This window comes from Corvus hawaiiensis, chromosome 17, assembly GCF_020740725.1.
Source record: "Corvus hawaiiensis isolate bCorHaw1 chromosome 17, bCorHaw1.pri.cur, whole genome shotgun sequence".
In the NCBI taxonomy this organism is placed as follows: Eukaryota; Metazoa; Chordata; class Aves; order Passeriformes; family Corvidae; genus Corvus; species Corvus hawaiiensis.
Window position 1 is genome coordinate 16281515 of NC_063229.1, and position 24304 is coordinate 16305818.

A 24304-nucleotide genomic window follows, 5' to 3' on the forward strand; every position below is an offset into this window, starting at 1 on the left:
GCTTCACTCCAAGAACTGCTTCCACCTCTTCCCTATGAACAAAGGGGACCTGACACTCCATGACAGACCAGGCACAGGAAAACCTGTTGGTGCTGACTCCTTTAATACTTTTTTCAGGCACTTAGTTACTTAAATCCATTGTCTAACAGGCAACTAATTTCTTTATATATGAAGAGCTATGGCCAGAATGCACTCTCACACAGCAGCCACAGGTACCAGGAAGCCTGAAAGAGTTGATTCTGCCCTGTTCATCCCTCAGTTAATTCAGCAGCTTTCTTGACACAAGGCCCAGCTCCAACAGGCATTAACTAATGCAAATACAAAACACCAGTCCTAATTTGAGTCACCTGCACAGTGTCTGTGGACAAATAACTAAAACAACTCTGTCATGTATGACACTGCTTAATATCACATAAGTCTGGGACCTCACTTTTATTCAGGAGTTTTCCAGGCCTTGTAACTCGATTTATTCCTATCCCTGCAAAACCAGTGCTCTGAAAGCCCACAGTCTGGGAGCTTGGTGCCCAGGCCCCCTGAGAGCATGCAAAGCTCAGGCATTTACCTGCTCACTCCAACAGCCACAACCAGAGTTCAACTGATGCACTTTGAACTCAGGGCCACCAAACCTAATCAGTACATTTTTGAGGAGTCAGGGAGAACATCCAAGTTAAACCCAACTCCAAGATCATTGCTTCATTTTTAATACAACAGGAAAACCCCACCTGAAGCCTGATCCCCGCTCCCAGGGAGGACCACTTGCCCTCACTGCATGGTACTGACATGACCTGTTCCAGAAGAGATGTGCCTGTTGCTGAGTATCAAGAGTGACAATAGCTCGGGTCTTCTCCCAAAGTTCTAGATCTGCTCTGTATGATCTTACAATGTACTTATACTATTAAAGAAAATCCCTCACAGTCCCACTATTTTATATTCTATCCTAAGTGTAAAACATCTTTTTTTAAAACTACATTCTTCTAAAACAGTAAGTGCACGGTGACAGGCATTTTAAACAAGTACTTCTTATTTATTCACAATTTAGATAAAGTTTAAGGAAAGACAAAAGAAATACAAAGGACAACATTAAAATGAAAAGGAATTTTAGTGACTGAAGTGAGTTTCTACAGCCAGTGCTCTCCACACATTTCCAAGTATTATCCAAACACTGCAGATGCAGATTTCAAATAAATCCCATAACAAACCGCTATGACTATTCCCTTTGAAATTAAACTGGGAATGGAAGTTAGCCACCTTTATCTATGAGTACACAAACCATCAAATTCTTCAGTTTCAGCTTAAAGCCACACTTATCTTTTACAAGATGGAATCTGCAATACAATTTCAAGCAGCTTTTTCATTTTGTCTGAGCTCTGCTATAAAAAAGTCAAGTGTCAGCCTTCTGCATAACAAACCAGCTTCTGATCTTGCTTGTGGAGTATCTGCAGTTCAGAGCAGACTCACACTTGCAGCTTGGAGGTATCCCTGGAGATACTGCAATGCTTCTGCGTTCAGGCTGGTGCTCAGCATAGACAGAACCTGAAAGCACAGGGCGGAGCAGAGGTGTCAGTGAGTGAAACATGAACCCACTTCTGTCTCCTGCAATCAATCACACGAAGTCAGACACAGAGCACCAGTTATCCACGGGGAAAGTAGCTGATCTCTCAGGCAATCTTTACTTATCAAAATCTCGGACAAAACAAAGATGCTATGCGCTAAAAAAATTAACTGTACACTCACCTTGTCTAATTTTATATAAGCTGCCTGAATTCCCCACGTACATGCAATCAATTGAACTCAAGACATGTATTAGTCATAGACCATCAAGTGTGTAAATTTTCTTTTTTAAAATGGCATATTTAAGCTTATTACAAAATTAAGTGCTGTGAAAATAAGGCCTAAGGCTCCTGAGGAAAAACCTTACAAAAGCTATATTCCAACAAGGAATAAAACACAGCAAGATCTTGCATTCTAGTTATAACCTACTTCATTTTGCTGATTATAAAACATTAGCAAAGAGACCCATTCACACAAAGGCATTTCTGCTCTGCAGAATGCAGCATCAGCATGTAAGTGTACAAGTCACCTACCCTGCCTGGGCATGCTGTAGACAGTTTGTGGAGAGACTGTGCCAGATGGATTCTAGGATTGTTCACCATTTGACCTACAGGATCGTGTTCTTTCTTCCCAGCAAAGGCTAGTTGGGAGAATGCAGTCTGATAGCCTGGAGTATCTTCTATGTCAATGAAGTGTTCTTCGTCAGGGATCGTGTCATCCTCAGGCAACTCAAAGAGGCCAATGAGGGCCTGCAGCAAAGGAATCCTGGGAGCAAAGAGGGGAGGGCAAAATTGGAATGCTTAAAATATGTTAGGACAGGGTGTATTTTACAAGGATGCTCAAATTATTTGGAACCCTTTATAATTTAGCCTTTGCAGGTACTTGCTTGGCTACTGAAATTGTAAATGTCCAAGGTAAGCTGGACCAGGAGAACTGTGGGTCTGTATATTTTACAGGCATAATGTGGGTATTCCTATCAACAGCATGAGCAATGTATTTACTTTTTATCAGGTCAAATTGTCATGAAACATACCTAAAAAGAGCAATGATTTTCTGGATCACAACTTTTCTCTGAGTACATTAAAAAAAAAGTTCTAGTTCGGGGATCTAGCCTGGGATCCAGTTATTGTCATCCAACTCAAATTACCTAGCATCCTAGACTGGTGGACTGGTTGACAATCAAAATTCCCAGGTAGCTTTCCCCAAAATTCCACTCTCAAGCCAAGATATTACAGTTTCTTTGTCACGTTATGAATATGCTCAGGTCTCTTGACCAGAACAGTTGTAAGTCAAAACTGGGCCTAGCTTTTCAGAAATAATACAAGCTGAAGGAAAGTAGTGTATTTCCCTAGATGGAGTTCCAGCTAGCCAAATCCTTGCCATCTCCATCAAAAACATCTCAAACCAATTCAGTCATCTGGTTTGAAAATACAGTTTCGTTTGTTGCAAAACAGAAGCAGTATGAAATGCCTAAAAAGCCTCGTGGACCTGAAGAGATCACAATGGAGTTTCCTTCAAGGATGTATTTTGGTGAGAGCTCACATTTTCAGTAACTCAAACAGCCTCACTAGCACAACCTGAAGAAGTGTGGTACTTACCACAGCTTGGTGTACTCAGTGTCCATCATGGGAGGACATTCTGTCAATATTTTTGTAATGCCAACAGCACAGATTTTCTTCTCAACTTGTCCAGACACTTTCTGGATTTCAGGAATTATAATTTTCTCCAACACCATTCCAAACATCCTATTGTGACATTGAGAGAAAAAGTATTAGAAAGCCTTATCAGCCTTATGGTGACAAATGAAAACTAGAATCACGGGGAAATAGAGACAACCAGGTAATTTGTTAAGATGCTTCCCTGCTGCAGCAGACATTTGCACATACAAACTTTTCACAAAGGATAACAACTGAAAACATCAATCTTCCCCTTTTATAATCTTCTTAGATTAGTAACTTGAACTATCAGTGAGGAACTGTAGTCAGAAATTCAGAAAAAGATGACTTGCTAGACAAATAAATGAACCACATTAGGAGAAACATTTGGCCAGTCAAATTAGTGATAAATGTAGTCTGACAGTTAAGCTAAAGAGACAACTCTTTCTTACTTCAAAAGATAAAAATAACACAGCAGTATTAAATATAACCCAAACAAACAAAACATACTAACTTTGGCTGTATGCTGTCAAATATTTCTTGCAGAGCTAATGCCCCGTATCTTACACAATACAAATTAATGAAGACAAGGAAACCTGTAACAAGAAAAAAGTCAAAGTAAAACCCTATGTGGAAACAAAATAGCTTTAGAGTCAGCAGCAAAACACATTCTAACAAGTTTTCCAAGGGGATAGAAATGAGAGTCTTTATACATTTTCAGTTTAAGTGAAGTACATGAACTTGCTGCCTTGAATTTTTCCTAAAAACTGATCTTTTCACGCAGCACAACACAAAAACAAGGTGGTACAATACAAAAGTAATTCCTTTTTCCCGTGATAGCAGTTATAAAAAGGCATTAGAAAAGCCATTTGCCATTTTTTTCAGATCAAGAACCAAAAAAACTCTTCAATACTTTCAGCAGAAAACTTCACGCAACACAGACGTTGAGGTGAGCTATGAGCCCTTTGTGGTGTATTAAAAGCACCACTTCAACTTTGTTTGTGGAACACCATTATAAGCAACTCTATCATTCTTGTTCCTATCAGGTGGCATTGACCAGATTTTATAGGATTAAGTAATACACACTGCGTAATTTGTGTAGTGATAGTATCATTCAAGTAATTTAATCAGTATGACAATCTTCTTGTGACAGCAGGAATAACCAGAATATGTATTTCAATAATCTGTCACAGCTTCGCCAGTTTAACATAAAACCTTATCAATAAATTTAGTCATACTAAGGCAAAAATGACACAAAAGTATGGAGTATTTCACAGTACTAACACACAACTACAGGTAACTCCAGGACGTGTGGCCAGCATTGCTGTGCTGCATGAGAGGGAAAGTTTGCTGTAATTGGCTGGAGATTAAATGGAGACATTTTCAGATAATGACATCACACACACTAGGAAAGGAAGAGAAATATGCAAATCTTGTCCATTATTTTAATTACATTCCCTCAATTTTCATGACGTAAGTGTCACCTGCTATGGTGACTGCCCCATACACCCCTCTTGATGAGAAATAATTTGGAGCAAGTTCTTGGAGTCACCACTATCCCTCCATCCATGTATCCACAGGGCGTGACAGGACATTCGTTCTGTGCAGCTGCACACTCTGAACTACTGCTGTCACCAGAGCTTTTCACAGAGCAAGGAACTTACTTTTGATAAATTTTGTTGTTTTGGAATTTTGAAGTCTTTGGAATAGCAGAATGAAGATCTGTTTCCTGTACTGGTCAACTGATTCACTGGAAATTTAGAAGAATAGTTATTAAATTCACACTAGGATTTTACTGATGCCACTTCACAGAAATATATGTATAGAATAGTTAAAATCCATTTGACTGAAAAATGTGATCTTTCAGCTGTTAAAAATTAACATTTGGTATGTTTACACACTTCATAATTAAAGTCTACAGAAGTTAGCTTTAAATTCAGCTCATACTCACGGAGGCATATGCTCGATGATACTGTTCAGAAGATAGAACCCTTGATGATCATTAGCTTTAGAGGCAATCAACTTCTGGAACACACCTAACAATCCAGGCTGCAAGAAAAGCAAATATAAAACCCTAGATAACAATTCTTCATATGTGACCTACCAGAAAATTTCCCATTACCATCTAAGGCATACAGCAAGGCAAAAGCCTTCATAACCTAAGCCAGGATTCAGTTTTTGCAGTTCAGATCAAAGAAGACACACTTTGGCTTCTTCTCACTCACTCTTCTCAAGACCGTTTTGAACAGAACCTGAGAGGTCTCATTATCCACATGTTAAACATGAGGCAAACAAGACAGGAAAACTGTGGAAGCTTACCTGCTTGCAAGAACTAAGAGCAGGAATTTTTCATCTCAGTTGACAAAAGCATGATAGCCTAGGATTCATTTATCCACATAGTGGAAAAGCACCCAAAAAGCTACATTCAGAATATAAGTCTTTCTACGTAAGCACCAAATTCTGCACAAATCCAGCTATTTGCTGAAGTTCCTCATGATTTGTAACCTCAGATCACCGTGTCTCGAGGCAAACACTGTGACTCAGCCCCAGCAACTCACGATTTTGTCGGCAGCAGCGCTGGCGATGGTACTGGCGCCCCGCTCTAAGTAAGCCTGCAGGAGTCGGACCAGAGGGGGAATGTTTCCTGTCCTTTCCCAGAGAACTGGCTGTAGTAGATGAGGAAACAATGCCATATAGGATGATGGGATTTCATTTTTATGCATTTCTAGCAGTAGGGACATCACTTGAAACACATAAGGAATGAACTCTGGAAGAGAAACAATGACATTTACAAAGTCAGACAACATGGTCACTGTCAGTTCCCAGAAACCACGTATCTGTGGATTGAACCCACAATTTAATGATATTATCACCAAGATTTCAATAAATAAAACTATGAAGAAACCTCTTCCAAAACGTAATTATTCCAAAAATTAGCAAGCATTGCATATATAAACTTTCTATTTCCTCTACCCATTAATGTTTCAGAACACAAAAAACTAACTACTAGAAACAAGACAATAGAATTAAGAATAATAATAAGAGGCTTTGGAATAGTGATTGCTAGATATTTTAGAAATGCAATTTAAAAATAAGTGAATGCTGTTTACATACCCTATGGAACAATCTAAACACTTTCAGACTGTGAAAATCTGTTTCTCCCCTTGAATTTCCTCTGGTACAAAAAATCCTGCCATAAGGTAAATCCTAGCAGCCAACCCCAGTGGAGAGAGCACAGGCACTCACTGACTGTCATTACCTTGCACATCATTCTGCAGGATCTCAGTGAACACCAGGAACAAAGCCTCCTCAAAGCTCCCCACTGCCTCTGGGTTTGCCTTGCACGTTATCCTTATCGACAAGCAGATTGACTCAAACATGTAATGGTTAAAGTGAGGTTTGCTGGGATTCTAAAAACAAGTTACAAAGAGACAAATCAACCCAAACTTGCAGACAAGTAATTTATTTTTCGACTGAAGACCAAAATAGCATTTGGGACTAAGGATACTTGTAACTTATTTCTTCATATGCTTATGAAATCAATTCCATAGATAAAAGCAAACATAAAGACCTCTAAGGCATAAAGGAGAGGGGTTTTTCACAAATATTTCTGTGACTACAAGTGTTTTTCAAAAGCTCTATGTAAACTAGCAAACAGTAAAAATATCACAGAACAAAAACCAGAAAAAGATTATTTTTCAATCCTCTAAGTGTCCAGTCAATTGTCTATTGAACACTTCTTATATGCTGCAGCTGAGTTTTAACTGTACAGAGAAGCAGTTTTTTGGATAGTTGATGAAGGTATTCTAAGGCATTCCCTGATATCAATGGTTAAGAATTTGGCCAGTCTAAACAAAAAACTAAGAGTACTTTACCCACCAAAAGCAGAAGGGTCATTTATTTAATTCAATCCCACATTTCAGTGCCAATATTTATTATCAGCTTCAGACGTTTCATGGGCAAAGAATACAGAAGTTGTGATAAAACCAGATTATTGTATTGGTAGCCTCTGCACAAGCAAGCATTTATACTACAACAAACTAGCATTACAGAAAGAGTTCATATGCTGCTTCTAAATTTCAGATGAAAGGAGGGAGAATGATCTGAAAGTATGTTCTGAAAGGAAGGCAGTACCTTACTGGAATGCTGTTTCCACTTAGTTGAGTCAGAAAATACTAACTATTTAGAGTATTCTAACAGAACACCACCAACAAGGTATACCTAAGTCCTCCGCAAGACCGCTCCAAAAGGTAAAAGGTGACTCTTTTGCTCTGTTTCTTTACCTTACTGACAGCCAGCAGTTTCTGTGTGAGCTGTGTGATGACAGAAGGGATGTATGGAATTATGGACTCCTGTAGCAGAGAAAAACTCCTCATGATGGCTGCAAATAAATGGAAAATGTTATCTTCTGAAGACAAAATAAACTTCTGCCACCCAATGTATGCCTAAATCTTTTACCTTTTACTGTTAAAATAGGATCCCAAGGAATTAGGTACAGTAAAAAGAGCATCTGCTGCAAGAACATTCAATCTATAATCATGACAAAGCATAAAACAAAGTCTCATTATTCCCATTCTACAGATGGAACACGGAATATTAAGTAAGTTTACAAAGACCACTACTTGTCCTAGGCAAGTCTCAGATCTCAGCATCCTCTTAGCCATGACCAGATCTATCCTCTCATTAGCCATGACCACATCTCCTCTCCATGACCAGATTGCTCAGATCTTCCCCTGACACTGTCCAGGTAGCTGTCCTGACTACAAGACTACCAGTTGAGAAAAAATTTCCCACAGTATCATTATGTTTAGTATTTCTCTTTGCTACCGTAAGTTCAGCACAGATGACTTGATACAGTCGGATGAGTAATGGCAGGCTCTTCAGCACATTTGCATAAAATAGGTTTTGCAAATAAAAATGTCAGGAACCTGTAACTGTAAGCCTCAAGTTAACCAAGTTATTCTTATATTGCAGGACTTTTACCTTTCATAATGTATTCATTTTCAGATGAGCCAGGAAGCGTCAGAGCTTTGAAAAGGTTTGTTAACAGCACTTCTACAAATGGTGCCATTTCTGCAGCTGTAATGCTGTTAAGTGAAACACAGCTCTTTAATGATGAAAGAGAGTCACAAACTTCAAGCCTTATACAATACCATAATACATGACATGAAGGATCCCCTACAGGTATTTCTTATCCTTAATGCACAAAATCTATGTAGCAATGAATTTATTTCTGCTTGAAAACTTACAGGGTGGCATTATTTGTCCCTCTCATGGTAAAGAGTCTTTCAAGAGCATGAGCTGCATAGGTATGGACCACGATACTTTCTGCTTGGAGATGACTGATTAAGAGGGGAATAGACACCAGCAGTTGCTCTTTTGGTACCTACAAAAACAGAGCAACAACTCATATGTATGTTAAAAAATACAGATGGTTCCAACACTAGAGCACAACCAAGCTCATGAGCAACACACAGAGCTTGGCAGAGGGAGAAACCTTGGGAGGTTCCTCCTGTTGCTACATCACACCTTGAACAACCAGGAAGTACCTATTTCTGTCATCGCTCATATACTTCCCCTCAACATCAATGGTACATTTGATCAGCAGTAAGTGCAGATAATCCTAATGTATATTTCCCTTTCCATTTTACTTTGTCTTAGCAGGTAATTAAAAATATCAAGGTTTAAAAAACCAATATCATGTATATGTCATAAGAAATGAATAAAGGTAATCTGAAATTTAGAGTAATATTCAACGTATTTTCTTACCCCATCTCACAAATCAGAAAAGGTAAAGGACAAAACTGCTGTACTCTGTAACAACTACTGCAATGATACGAGCAATCAAGCATATTTGGACTAACACTGACTTGAAAATGTCTGAGTGTGCCACAGAATTAAGCAGCTAACATATTCAGTGTTCCCACAGCATATGGACAGCATATAGACTACATGTTAATTGGATATTTATAACAATATCATTTACTTTCTGAACTAAAAATTCAGCATGAAGTGTTACATATGACTATCAAACACCTGTTGAGTTAGCATATGGCCAAGTGCGATAAATTAGGCTTGGCAAGTATAAAGTAACAACCTACAATATGTTTTTACCATAAGAGTAAAAGAAAAACTTACTTGGTTTCTAAAAATCATGATATATTTGATACCATCTGCTTTTAGCACAGGGAATTCATTCACTGAAATAGAAAAATATGCAAACTTCATTGATACTTCTCATACAAATGTGATTACTGAACATGTACTATATATACAGGTGTCACTTGACACTAAGTAATGATCTTCCCCCATAAGAAATAATACTGGCCATGTTTTTCTATATTTCTTAGTTCCTGCACTTTGGTATGGGCACTGTTAGAGTACCAGTTTTATGTACAAATCACACCCCAGTACCGTTAAGAGTATGGTCCAGCTCAGATGAAATCTCATCTTCTGGCTTCAATTTTAGCAGCCTCCAATTACACATTTCGAGACAACCCACTATGCTTCAAATATAGTAAGATAATTGTTGAAGTATAAAATAACTATGTGGCTTAAATCTAGACATCCACAACCTCATCAGTAAGGGCTGATGCAGGTCACGTGGCCTCAGTATTTTAACTTCTTAGGGTTTTGTAGAGCATAGAAGTTTATCATAACATCTCAAATACAGAAATCAAATTACTTGGATTCAACAAGTTTAAGCATGTAGCTGATAGCAACCATGTGTGTACATGCCCTGATCTTGCAGAGAGCAGGTGGCAAGGTGGCAATCCACCTTGCTGTAATAGCTCCTTCACTGCTGGCCAAACAAAAATGAATTACTGTGTGCCAGGTGTTAACAGTCCCTGTCTCAGAGATTATGCTGATAAAGGAGTGCTTCAGACTTCAGAAACAATGGTCACTGACAAGGTTATGATATATAACAAAAATACCATATCAAAATTAACATTAACTTACCAGTAGCAGACTTTAAGTCAGGTTGAATGTGATTCACAAAGAATTCTGTCAGATTAACGAGTTCATTGGCCTGTGTTATTCCATGCTGGAAGAAGCAAAAAACAACTCTTATTTTTATATGTCGTCATATAAACTGCTAGTTTTCTCACTCATTTTAATACTCTTAGTTTTCTCTTAAAAAAATGCAGCCTCTTTTTAAACCAGGATTTTTAGATGGAGATTTTTCAATGAAGTGTTCTAAGTTAGTCCATATTTGCCATTAAATAGCACAGAAAAAGACACAAACTTTGCAGTTTCACAAATGCTACCAGACTGGTTCCCATTACACATCACTAACAACTGCTGGGCAGCAGTATACACCAGGCTTCAGGACAAGACTGAGAACCTTCAGCAAAATTGCATTAAATGCTGTACGTGTTTTACTATGTTTGCCTCAAATCAATCTTGTGAAGAAACTGAGATTTGAACCGTAACAGCATTTAAAATATCTAAAGTATATCTAAACTTTTTCCATAGGACATTTGATACAATGCTCCTGTTTCCAAATACAGATTAGCCCAGCTGTGGTTTTTCAGTGTCTCCAGCCTATTAACTGCTTTCTCCCCAACAAGTAATGAGATCCATTTCCAGCCATCATTAGCATTCACATGTAATTTACAAATCAAACACTCGAGTAGCAGGAAACACTGGGAAATATCACAACAAGAACTCCAAGAGTCATTTAAATTCCTTTTAGTCTCTTTAACACGTCTGATCATCTTCTCTAAAGCTCTATTTGCCTTCCATGGCTTCCAGAGTGCCTCAGGACCACTTAGAGCTTAGAGGTTCCAGACTGGAGCAGGTTTTGTTTCTTTGTCTGGCTGGATCCCACGTGCCAGTCAGGCTGGCCAAATGGCCACACTGTGCCCCATCTACCTGAAGGTCAGATACCACCAACTGTGATAGGATTATATAAAGGACAGCTTTTAATCTCATCAACATGAACTACTGCACACACAGTTACTCCCATTCTGAAGCAGCTTAAAACGCACGGCAGGCCTCGCCCGCGCTGTAATACCTGAATGCAGACGGATTACAATGAACAGAACGTAGAAGTACCTTCTGTGTTTGAGCTTTCGATGCCAAAGACGTTACAAGGTAAATAGCTGCATCTTTGTGCTTCCAGTTAACAGATGGATTCTTTGCATATTCTTGCAGCATAGAATTAACATATCCAGAAAAAATCCCTGTCACAGGTCCTTCAAAAAACTTGCACAAGCCTCTGACTAGATCACAAGCTGCTCTGCGCCTGGTGTCAATATCTGCACGAGAACCAAAGATTCTTTGGATATGAGAAAGCATACAGCTTTTCATATTAATAAACATAATAATCAAAACAGTAACAGTTCCTCAAGTTACAGCCAAACCCCATGCTAATTACTGCAATCTTACACTGATGTGTAAGAACACACGTAAGCCTTTTATTTACTGTCACAACCGGACTACTTGTACACCAAGGACAAGGGACACCTGCCCCTGAGCAGTGGCAGCAGACATGCAGGGGGGCTGGTACTGGCTTGACATTATGCACCCAAACATACTGGGTCTGGCTGGGAGGGAGTTCATTTTCTCCCTAGCGGCCCATATGGTGCCGTTTTGTACCAGTGACTAAAGCTGCTGGTAACACCCCGGGTTTGGCTGCTGCTGAAGAGCACTGTCAGTGTCAGGGCTTCCCCTTCCTCCTGCTTTGCCTTCCCAGCAAGTAGTTTGGGGCAGGCAAGGAGTTGGGATGGGGCAAACTGGGCAGCTGATCCAAACTGACCAACGGGATATTCCATGCTGTATGACATGCTCAGCAATAAAAACTGAGGGGAGGGGGTTTGGGGGGAGGCAACCATTGCCCAGGGACAGGCCGGGCAAAAGTCTGCCTGTGGGCAGTAGTGAGTCATTAACTTCTTTCCTCTTTCCTTACTCTTTCTTTCAATTAAACTGTCTTTATCCATGAGTCTTCTCACTTTCACCCCTCCCACTCTCTCCCCCATAAGAATGCAGCAGGGTGGAGCACAAGCCAGCTGCTGGCCCACCACTCCTGAAAGGACATTTTTGCAAAAAACTTCAGAAATACCTAAAATGCAGCCAATCTTGGATAAGAATGATAAAATGTTTTCTTGAAAAAAGTTCAAAAATTTTTCCTCCAATTTTGTCCTCCACTGCAAGTATTCAGTAATTGCTTAAATCTATTACGAAATGCCATTACTTCAAAGTGTCTGTCAGTGAACTGCTGGGGCCCAGAACTGTCACGCAGACCTAGGTTTGGCTCACTCGGGCTCTGGCCTGGCTGCAGAGCACAGCCTCCCTCAGCACCCCAAGCAGCTGGGCCAGCACAGCCATGTCCCAGGGCAGTCACTGCTCTGAACACATGCCACATCCCAGGCTGGCTGCTGTACAGCTGGCCTGAGCAGAGTTTGTATGCAACCCCAGGCAGAATTTCAGTTTAAACATCACAGTCTCTCCCTGTTATTTAGAACTCCACACATAGGAACTAAATACACAGCTGGCTACCACTCAGCACTGACTTACAGGCTGTATTTGCTGAAATTTGCTGAATGTGGGCAGTGCAGAAGACATACCAATCCAATTAAGGAGAAAGACCTATAAACACTGTTCAAACCAGAAAGACTCTGTGACGAGCCTATCGTGACAGTAGACTTGATCATAGACTGGATAAAATCCAGCTGGGGGTGGTGCGTGGAAATCTTCTCAATTTCAAAATGAAGTTATAAAAGCTTCAGTAAATTGCTTCAGCACTTTAGAGCTATATTTAAAGACCAAGTATTCGTAGTATAAATCTGTGGATTACCAGATCCTTCCAAATCCCTTCTTATATATTCTTCAGAATTATCTTCAAATGCTTCTTCATCAGCCGCTGAAAATATAAAATACATAGAAGTTTAAGTATTGAAGTCTCTGGTTTTTATGGTGAAAGGGTGTATCATTATCGATTTGCTATATTTTCCAAGGACTTTTCTATAACTTTAATAGTAATTAATCAGAAATATCCAGCCGGACTAGTCTGTTTAGCTTTTGTCCCACAAATTAGTCTTTCATACCCACGGGCTGATACATTAATTCAAAGAAAAACCTCTAACACATATTCAGTGCCAGGTGTATTTGAAGAGGCTTTCAGAGTCATAGACTTAAGAGAGACAAGCTCCTTGTCACTGCAATATATTTTCACTGCATTTTAAATACAGGATCAATATGAGCCCATCAAAAGTTGGAGAACTAAACCCTACAATTTGGTAGGCCTGACATTCCTGCCCATTCAGGCTCCCTGAATTATTCAGATACTCACTTTAAGTGTGGAAATTTATTGGTGGCATATAACCTAGACTTCCTCCAGTGGGATTTCAACACAAAAAATTAGGTATATTCATACAATTCTACAAAGCCCACACGACAGCAATCTGCTGCAGAAACTTGGGTTTGAATCTAGCACTAAGGTACACAAGAGAGTCACACTCAATTCTTAGTCCTGCAAAGCAACACATCATGATAATTAGTTAGATTTTTGTTGTGGTTTTTAAAATTAAAGTCTCAAAAAGTTACCTCTAAATTCCATATTGGGAACAATAACTTTTTCACAGATGCTTGTCAATGTATTCTGGTCTTCAAACAGATGCTTGTAATGTGGTCTCTCGCAAACCGAGGCCAGAAACTGGATTGCGTTACTGACCAGCTACAGCACCACAAACAGAACACAAAGCTTTAGCATGACTGATCAATTTATAATTTATTATTAAACTTGACAAGATCAGATTTTAGCAACTCACCAAGTCATACTTCACTTCCTGGCCTGTTGTGACTAACAGATTCCAGATTGCTGTTACAAAACGTGGCAGGTAGGGCTGGAATTCTTCATCATATTTTTGAGCATATAAAGCAGCATTATCACAAATTTGTGATTTCAAGAGCTCCAGCAATCCAGCTTCCTCTTCATCCTCACATAAAACAAAACTAAGAACTTAAGATCCAAACTTCAACACTACTTAAACATTAAAAGTATCAACGTATTTAAGTGAAATATTTACATCACCATTTTATCATGTTCTAAACAGGTGAAAGAAATCCCCCTCATGTCCCTAGATCTGCTGTATTTTGCTGATCTGTACCCAAACTGCTCTTCAAGTTAGAAATCATACCTGCATTTCAAAACAAGGTACTATGCACTTGAAAACAGACACAATGGTTCAGCCAGAATTAATTTACATATGTAATATGAAAAAGGTAACACGAGGCATTGAAAAACATGCTTAGAAGCCACTATATCATGATTCTTTAAACTGAGTAGCTGTAGAAGTTTCCTCCCCTTCCCCACATCAGCACAGATGTTTGTGGAACCACAATGTGAACTGGGAAATTGAGCTGGAATTAAAAAAAACCAACTCAATCAAACACCACCCCAGTTCTGTCTGCCCCTCTCCCCTCCATCCCCACCTTTCAGCTTTACTGCCTGTCCCAGTTCAGCTGCAGGAGTGCTTATGGTGGCAGCAGCCCACAGACACAAGACAAAAGAGCAGAAAAGCTTCTTTTAGCAGCAAAGTAACTAGAGCACAAGATACACTTAATATGCCTCCCTATGTGTTGTCAAGAAATTTACAGAGTTGTTTTGGCTCCATCAAGTGGCAAACTATTGTGCTATATCTGGAAGACATCAGCCCTTAAAATGAGAAAATATGCACAAAAATAACTGGAGCTTTGCTGACCTGCTATCAGCTTTCACCAGTGAAATTACTGACTCTTTAACTAGATCAAGACAACAAATGCTAAAGTACATAGAGATGTCCTGCCCTCCATGGTCAATTGTTTCAAGTTCTTTAAGATACCCTGTTTTCTCGAACATAGTGCATGAAGCAGCTGAAATGTACAGAAAAACCTGAGCCCTGTGATGCTAATGGTCAGGTTACTTCAGCAGCTCTTCTTGAAAGAATCAACTCAGTGATGAGTATTAGTAATTTGATTTCTGTGCACAGCTGGGTATACCTGTAACTGTCAAACAGCTTTAAGAACTGAACCTCAAATTCCTTAGACAGCAGAGCAACATCTCTTAAACTCCATTTTCTTACAGTCATTCTACCCCCTTGTTTGCCCCACAAAAAAAACACTGCAGTGTTCAGAATTAGACCTAACTTGTCAGTCCACTCTGCCCCCTACAGATGCAAACCAGGTGGTTTATGCAGTACTTACATCAGTCTGCAAGAGTTTATTATCTAAAGTTAAAAGGCTATGAAAATTTGTCATCCATGTTTCCATGTTATCTTCAAAAAACTCAGGAAGATCCTGTGAAGGAAAAGTATGAATCTACATTTTAATTTCTGACTGTACTGCTTAGATAACATACCTATACAGGAAATAAAGCATTCAACTTCTAATCTACTGAGGGACAATAACCTGTGGAAAACAATCTTCAAATTAAAACAGTGCCCCTTCCTCCTCCCAAACAAAAATTGTCCTGGAAGAACCCTGGAGTACAACGAGTTCCAAATAAACTAGTTGCTTAGATGCTACACAGCTCACACTTTCATAATGAATGAGCCTTATCAGCTCTCACTCTCAGAATGAGAGCACAAGTCTCTTTTAACTCCAGCTTGTTCTTTTGCCCCCTATGGAAGAACAGCCCAAGGAATCCAGGCACAATCACACTTCACAGCTGATGATGAGACACTAAATAAATGTCACCTCAGCAAGGGAGCTTTTTACCATTTCCCATACAGCACATTTATTAATGTCCAAAATGTAGATCTGATTCCAAACCCAGACTACCCACACTGCTCCCAGAATTACTTGCTCCTACAGTGCCACAGAGCTGCTACATGTAATGGACTTTCACCTACATGACCCAGTTCCTGTCAGTACAGACAATTCATAAAGGGGTACAGTGAATAGAAACTCAGGCATTGGACTCCTGCCTTTCCCAGCTCCTACTCAGAGGCATCATACAACATCTCCTTGAAGCAACACCACCTCAGACTCCCTTGAAATTGTGTTTACACAGGGCCAAGCTAATGTCTTAAATAACCTATCCGTACTGTGCTTTTACTCCAACACATGCACTGTTGATTTTTCTTTTTGCCATAAAACATGGCCTTAAAGGCTGCCTCAAATGAATTCTAGAGTAACAGCTTCATCAGAACAAAGCAAAACTATCCCAAGAACAAGGAGATTCACCTGAAAATTTAAACTGTAGAACAGCTTCGCAATTAGAATGAGAGAAGAAAACAGAACCTTCAGGGCACTGGCATCATTTGCATGTGTGCTGCAAAGTTCAATAGTTGCCTAGAAAAAGATGCAAGATCATCAAGTACAAAACCCATACCAACAAAAAATACTGAAAAGTGTCATGAAATGGTTTTTTAAAACCAGAAAACACAGTTATTTTTCATCCTCTTATCAATCTTGTTAGGTCTCACTTCATGACTTGAATTTAAACCCCTTTAACAGTTTCGAACAATTATTGAGTTTTAATTTTACAGGCATCCACAACAAGCAATTCAGAACATTAAACTTCTTTTAGAAATGACTCAACAAGAAATACCTTAAAGAGATTTGTCAAGGGTAAAGCAAAGGCATCAAGAACAAGTTTGATCTCTGTCCACAACTCATTTGACTTAAATTCATGGCGGTACCTGACAAGTAACAGAGAAACACATGAAAAACAGGATACAGTCTTCACATTTATTACCAAATTAATTCACACAAATTTTTGTTTTGTGCTGAACCTTGAAACAAATACTGTCAAGTAAACAAGAACTAAACAACGTAATTCAAAACCATGCAAGGTATACAACTGGACAACTACTTAAAAGGCATATGTAGAAGTCACAACTATAGGCTTTGTAAATCTCCAAAATTAAGTCTAACATGCCAGCTGAACAGAAATTTTACAATCCATACACAAACTCCCTTATTTCCAGTACCTTTTAAATAAAGAGTGAGCGGTGCGAAGAACCCCATTGATTACGTGGAAATCTCCGCTCTGAAAGCGATTCACCATTTCTGTCAGCAAGTCTGGCCACTTCTGAGGGAAGTCTTCCCGCCCAATGATACTGATGGCATCACTCAACTGCAAAGGAAACGGAACCGTGACGTCACAGAACTGCACACAACAGTCGTGCCAGGTGCTGCAAACATCTGAGAAAATCCTGGTTATTCTTGTCAGATTCAAAAATTACTGTGTTAATTATCTACTACTTTCCACACAAATACAAAAATCTCACCTTAAGTTCACACAGTCTCACTTTCTAGAATTGCTGTTTAACTGCCTAATGCTAGAACTCAGCGGTAAGATTATACAGTAATTGTCTTAAAAAATGTTAAAGTAGGTAGAAATACCTGTAACAATATCCTCGAAGTTATTTGGATCAGGATGAGCTCACTGGTAAGGGAACTGAGCTCTACCAATAACCACAGCCTCTAGACATGCTTAGAATATTCCCAAAGTTTCAGGGATCCCACCAGGAAGAACATATTACCTGCTTTTGAATTTGTTCTGGGCTGCTAAGCATCAAGGGCACTATGTTGGCTTTAATGGCTATTCTGTCCGATTCACATATTTTATTTGGTTCATCCTCAACCTAAAATGAAAACAATAATTAAGTTACGGGCAGTATTCTCTGGGCAATGAGAGATGATCAGCACTTCAGAAACCAACTGCTTATACTGAGTTATGTAACTATTACATTGCTGAAGAACCTAAGAAGCAGACCTGTTCGAGACGCTGCCTTCAATAAATTTGGAACAGCAGTATCTGAAAAAAGCTGAAAGAAATAATGTCCTTCTGTAAAACTTTGAAGTTTTTTTCTCCTTCCCTAAGGGTAACTTTTCAGGTCATCAATTGAGCAGCAGTGAGGGTGGGTGCACACAGCAATAAAATCCCCACATTTAACCAAGTCTCCTCTTCCACTATGCCAAACAGCACCTCTGAAAACCCCACAAATTGATTTTGTGTGAGCTGCCTCAAGCCATACTTTCTAGAGACTGTAAATGAAGGTGTAGGTTACACAACCAAAACGCTAACATTGACTCTAAGAGTTGTCTAACCAGTTCAAAATATCAATCAGTTCCAAGTCCAGTCAGTCAGCAGCACCAAGCAACAGAAAATTGTAAAACTGCTACTGAAGAAATAAAATAATGAGATGGCTTGTCCCAACCAGTGACAGCAGTGATAGTCACATTATCTGTGATGACAGCACTGAAGTTCAGAGACCCTGAAATCATCCAGCAATTAAAAGAGAAAAGCACCTCCAGAGAGTCATTCAATCTTAAAATAACTTAAACCTGATGGTACCACCACCCTCCTTCTCACATCCCTTTTACCATCTTCCTGTTAACTTAAATCAAAAGTTGGCAATTTCAAAATTTCAAGGCATGCTTATCTGTAACACCAGCCACTCGTGGGGTTCCCCAGGGCACAGTACTGGGGCCAGTACTGATTAATATCTTTACTAATGATCTGGATGAGAGGATCAAGGGCTCCCTCAGTAGGTTCACAGATGACACTGAGTTGGGTGGGAGTGCGGATCTGCTGGAAAGCAGGAAGGCCTTCAGAGGGATCTGGACAGGCTGGATCCTTGGGCTGAGGCCAAGTGTGGGAGGGTCAACACCACCAAGTGCCAGGACCTGCTCTTGGGGCACTACAACCCCATGGAATGCTCCAGGCTGGGACAGAGGGGCTGGAAAGCTGGGAAACGACCTGGGAGGGCTGGACAACAGCAGCTAAACATGAGCACAGGTGTGCCCAGGGGAAAAAGAGGCCAGTGGCACTGGGGCTGTGCTAGCCCCAGTGTGGGCACAGCCCCAGTGCAGTGCCCGCCCCCTGTGCTGGCACTGCTGGGGCACCTCCAGTGCTGGGGGCAGCTCTGGGCCCTCACACCCGAGAGACCTGGAGGGGCTGGAGTGCTTTCAGGGAAGGGAACAGAGCTGGGAAGGGGCTGGAGCCCCAAGAGCGGCTGAGGGAGCTGGGAAAGGGGCTCAGGCTGGAGCAAAGGAGGCTCAGGGGGGACCTTGTGGCTCTGCACAAGTCCCTGACAGGAGGGGACAGCTGGGGGGGAAAGGAGGAGGGTCGGGCTCTGCTCCCAGGAACAGGAGGAGAGGGAACGACCTCAAGTTACAGCAGGGAGGGATTAGATTGGATATTAGGGAAAATTTCTTCACCAAAAGCATCATACAGGCTGCCCAGAGCAGAGGTGAAGTCCCCATCTCTGGAGGGATTTAAAAGCCATGTGGATGTGGCACTTGGGGACGTGGGTTAGTGGTGGCCTTGGCAGTGCTGGGGGGATGGCTGGATTCGATATTAAAGATCCTTTCCAACATAAATGATTCTGCAAAAAGCAGTTATAAAAATAAGACACAGAGAACTTGCTTTTCCTCTTCTACCATACTGCATTGAATCAGAAGGTACAGAATTGTTATATATACCTTAAAAATAAGAACAAAAACCACAAAAAAGATCATCTTTAAAATATAAGCTTTACAAGTTTGTATTATGTGAACAGCAGCAATAACTGTCCTAGGCAAGCTCCAAGTAGGGAGGCAGGACTCACTGCTATGCATTTAGATAGATGAGGACAGAGGTGGTGGAGTGCTCAGCAACAGCAAATCCTCCTATGGAGTTAATGAGATTATTCAAAGAAATGAAACTTTTTTACAAGACATGAAATGAAGCACATACATGCATATTCTGTACATACTTCAAAAATAAATTAAAACCAGTGAACTCTTCCCTGGTTCCAGCAGTGCCCTGTGCATCTGTCTCTCCAGGCTCCAACAAACTGAAGTTCTTGAGTAGGCAAAACCCTTTTCCTTCCACTATGCTTTGTACAAGTCAAGTTCAAGGCTGTGAAACAAACCCCTGTGATCTAGGCAAGCCAGCCTTACAGCTGCATTTGCTGTTCATACAGCTGCTCCTGAAACAAAAGCTTCAGTTTGGGCAAAACAAAGTGCCTGAAGCCACAGAGCAATCAGAACAGCCCTTGGGATGCACTCTCTGCACAGCATCTCTACCTACTTCAAAACAAAATCCCATCCTGAATTACACTGGCAATCCTTTTCCACTTACAACTTTTTCCATAAAACATTATTTCTACTTACAGTACACTACAGAAGATGCAATTTGGGAGAAATGACAAAAAACACGGCATCAAATGAACAAGGTCCTACATATGTCACGCCAGGCTGAATGTGCTGATGTTCTTGAACAAAACCAGACCCAGGACTGCTATAACCTCAATTTAAGTAGGAGGAGAAGGGCAGAAATCACATGCAAATTTGAAAATAGGTACCAGCTAAGATGTAATGATAAAATGTTTCAGTTTCTCTGCAATAAAGGAACATCTGCTATTTTTCAGACAGATATGAACAGTACTTTCAGTAAGGCAAAGCATAAACAGTACCCATTAAAACCTCTCATCATTCAAGGAGTTCAGCTGTCTAAAGCAATACTTTCTACCCTTAAATAAATTTCATGAATACTGAAAGCTCTGAATTAAAAATATCCCTGACCTCTTCAAGACAAAGGATGAGATGGGACTAAACAGCAACATTTGTATTCAATCACTACAAACACTTCCATGTGTAAAACTGGCAAGGCCACCAAAACAAACTGCCCCAGACAATTCTCTGCCCCAGTAGCACCTGCTGATGAATGGTACCATCACCTTGAGCTGCAGGGCTGGACAGAGATGTTTTCAACACAGATACAGGCCCAATGGGCCAGCTTGTTTGTAGACACTCCATAATCATTCCAGTTTAAATAACATTAGTTAGCTGAATAAGCTTTCAATATTGTGCTTCTGCAAAATATGTATACAATGTTAGAGAAAATTATTGTTCATCATTTTATCACCCAGCTCTAGTAGTTTTTAACAGAAGGGACTCCAGTGGCCTGGGTTTCAGTCCCTCATTAGTAAGTTACACCTTGTGTTTGTTCTCTGAATGATCGACTGCATTTCCCAGACCACGGACACACACATTCCTCAGGGTTACTGAAGAACACCTTATTGTACCTTAAATGATGATTAAGTCTTAGCACAATTCCTCACTAGGATACCTACAATTCTCCAGTTCCTTTTAATATAATTCTTGAATGTTACAGATGCACAAACTTTGATGACATTTTCCTGTGATTTCTCCAGCAGCGTTAAGAGTAGCAACGGATAGTTCTGGCTTCCTTCCACAGATTCAAGGAACTTTTCCGCTGTAAGAGAATATACTGGGGTTAGCAAAAGCTGATCTGCTTTCTCTAATGGGAATCCTACAATTTTTCAAGTGTCTGTTTAAAATACCCAGCACAAACACTTCCCCAGAGCTTCACAGGAAGGTGTCTGACAAAAGGTATCACAGGTTCTTTGCTCCCGAGCCCCTCAATGCTCCTGCTGTCAACAATAGCTCTCAGATCTCCAGCAGGATGGGGAAATACTGCCTCCTCACCCTTGGAAAAGCCATAACCTGAGAGAAGTAAATCCTGGCTTTTTGTGAACAGCAGCACTGTTTTAAATAACAGTGCAAAAAAATCAAGAATACAGAAAAATAAAATTTAAAAAAAGCAGATAAAATTATTTGTATTTATATCCATCCCTCATTAATCTTTTGAGGGTTTCATTTTAAAAGAATACTGAGAACTTCTGTAAAGAGGTTACTGCATAAATATCCACTGAAGTTCGCTAAACAGAAACAGAAGAGCCAAAAAGAAACAGAACTTTTTTGTTCTCACTCATGAGAATCACTTACCAGGACGCCTTATAGCAGGATCTGGATCTAGTGTTTTCTTTAGATATTCAGTTAAAGTTTGTAAATTGGCATCACTGAGCTCCATTTTGGCAGAACCTAAAACCCACAAGTAGTTTTGTTACAACCAGAGATCAGAAAATCTATCCTAAAGCCACACATGTAAAACCAGATCCCACAGAAGCAACATCAGCTCTTTTCAACAATACCTCACAAGCACAGTCCCAACCAGAGTGCACCAGGCACAGGAAACATTCCACTTCTCAAGCAACAGGTAACTGCTAGTGTCTGGTTTATGGACCCAAAATTCCAGAAAAGGCTCACACATCCAGCAGACATGAACCAGGTACGGCCAAAAGAGGATCTCTTCCCCTTTCAGGACAACAAGAATTTGATTCTGCTTTTGAGAACTGCTGTCAGCCCCAGAAACTGCTCCTGACTGAAAAAGCTGAACAGTCTTGCCCTACATAATTGTAAATAAAACAATTCAAAGTGTGTTGAAGAGTCAAGGTTTTTTTTAAAAAGTCAAACACTCCTTATCAAAGAAAAACCTCAAAATAAAATACTTTTTTAAAAAACAGACAAAAGACTGTGCAAAGCCAGACACTTTGTCCTCTCTGTAAAATTAATTCAGACTAGGATGGGAGCTAATTTAAATGCAATACTTTTTACAAATAACTTTGTGTAGTAAGTCCATATTGCTCCTCTCTAGTAATCCTTCCACATGCATTCTTATCTGTACCACAGTTACTTCACAGCCTGCATTGGAATAATTTAAATTACAGCAACCCTACAACAGTAAGATATGCTTTAATGGAGATGTTCCTCTGGACATCATCAATCCTGCCCTCCTTCATACCACCACCAGCACAGTTCACTCTGTACAAAGGTTATGAGGAATCAAAGGTTTTCCATTTTTTCTATTCAGTAAGATTGACTGAAATTTACCTGTCCCACTTTGGAGTTGTTTCATGCTAATCATCAGTGCAATAAATAGTTTTATACAAGCATGCTTGCAAAGGCAGTGAGCTTTAGTGACACAATTTTTATGTCAGCTATGGCATCTATGCAATTTAAAAAGCAGCAGGATCTTCTTGAATTAAATGAATGTTAATAAGCAAATCAGATCCTAACATATTCTGCAAGAAGTAAAAATCTACCTAAAGAGTCCTGCCTCCCATGTTTCCCTCTGCTTTTGGGGTTTACTTGTCTGTAGTCTTGTTCACCAATTCACATCCACCAACATATTCTGACCTGTTACCTACATATGCTTATTTCCTTCTCTTCCTCTAGTTCTTCATGTTTGTTTTCCAGTACAAAAACATTGGTGGTACTTTAGCTGGAGTGGTACGATGCTTTGTGTTGTGTCGTAACATGTGCCTGCAGAAAAGGCCTCAGAAAATCCACAAACGTACGTAATACATCACCTACTTTAGTCAAATTAATGCAGACCGCTTACAGAGAGGAAACCCAAACCCGGGCAGAACGCGGCCGTGCCCCTGAGACTCGGACCGGGAAGAGCTTCACGCAACTCCATCCCCTCACCCAGCACTGACCGAACAACTCCCACGTGCCGAAGAATGTTCAGGGCCCAGATCTGATGGGAAAAACTATCCTGGCACTGCTCTGAGCATCCCTAGGGGCATTTCCCGCTTCCCCGAAGCGCGGGGCCAGGGGCGGCGGGAGCCAGACCGGCCCCGCAACGCCGCCCGCTCCCGCCGCTCCCCGCGAACCGCGGGGTAAGGCCGTGCCGGGGCGGCCCGCGAGTCTCCAGCGGGGGCCAGCCCCGCCCTCCCACGCTCCCGCCAGGCCGTTCACCCGCGGACGGGCCGGGCCCGCTCCATCCGTCCCGGCGCCGGACCGCGCCTGCCCCGCTCGCGCTGCCTCGTGCGGCGGCCCCTGCAGAGAGGCCCCGGGGCCGGGCGAGATCCCGAGCGGCCCCAGAACCCTCAGACAAACTCGGTTCCCCCCCCCCCCCGCGACGACGACAGCCCAGACTGGCAGCGGCCGCAGCCAATGAGGGGCGCGGGCTGCGCAGGCCCAGCGGCCTCAGCCCAATCGCGAACCGCGAGAGGCGGGCGGAAGGGCCCAGCGTGGTGCGCTGCGCCTGTGGCCGCGCCGCGGGCCCAGCGCCGAGCGCGGGCGGAGTTTTCGCGCGGGCGGCCGCGTGGCCGCCGGTGCACGGGGCCGCCGTTGCCCCATCGCCGTGCGGGGCAGCGCGGGCCGGCCTTACCTGGCGGCTCCCCGCGGCGGCGGCGGCTCCGAGCGCTCCGGCTGCGCTTCACATTCAAACCGCGGGGCGAGGGCGCGGCGGCGGCTGCGTGACCGCATCGCGCGGGGCGGTGACACCGCGCTGCCGCCAGGCCAATCAGCGG

The 24304-nt window shown here is 41.3% G+C and overlaps 1 protein-coding gene across 3 annotated transcripts; it reads right to left on the bottom strand.

Annotated features, from left to right (window-relative positions):
• Window positions 1-1003: 1003 nt before the first annotated feature.
• Window positions 1004-24267, bottom strand: CSE1L (chromosome segregation 1 like). 3 transcript variants are annotated; one of them, XM_048321747.1, is made up of 25 exons: window positions 24163-24267; window positions 21933-22028; window positions 21257-21399; window positions 17678-17779; window positions 17123-17268; window positions 16741-16831; window positions 16374-16481; window positions 15393-15485; window positions 13979-14146; window positions 13755-13884; window positions 13006-13071; window positions 11265-11467; window positions 10167-10251; window positions 9345-9406; window positions 8456-8592; window positions 8190-8293; window positions 7490-7587; window positions 6466-6616; window positions 5765-5973; window positions 5158-5255; window positions 4871-4956; window positions 3721-3802; window positions 3150-3296; window positions 2085-2316; window positions 1004-1533 (listed from the first exon to the last, which is right to left on the bottom strand). In XM_048321747.1, exons 2-25 carry the CDS (start codon window positions 22015-22017, stop codon window positions 1444-1446), a joined length of 2916 nt encoding a protein of 971 aa, XP_048177704.1. In that variant the 5' UTR covers window positions 22018-22028; window positions 24163-24267; the 3' UTR covers window positions 1004-1443. The 3 variants fall into 3 exon arrangements, with proteins under 3 accessions (XP_048177704.1, XP_048177702.1, XP_048177703.1); XM_048321745.1 differs by lacking the exon at window positions 24163-24267 and adding an exon at window positions 23486-23648; XM_048321746.1 differs by lacking the exon at window positions 24163-24267 and adding an exon at window positions 23195-23435.
• Between the last annotated feature and the right edge of the window lie 37 nt (window positions 24268-24304).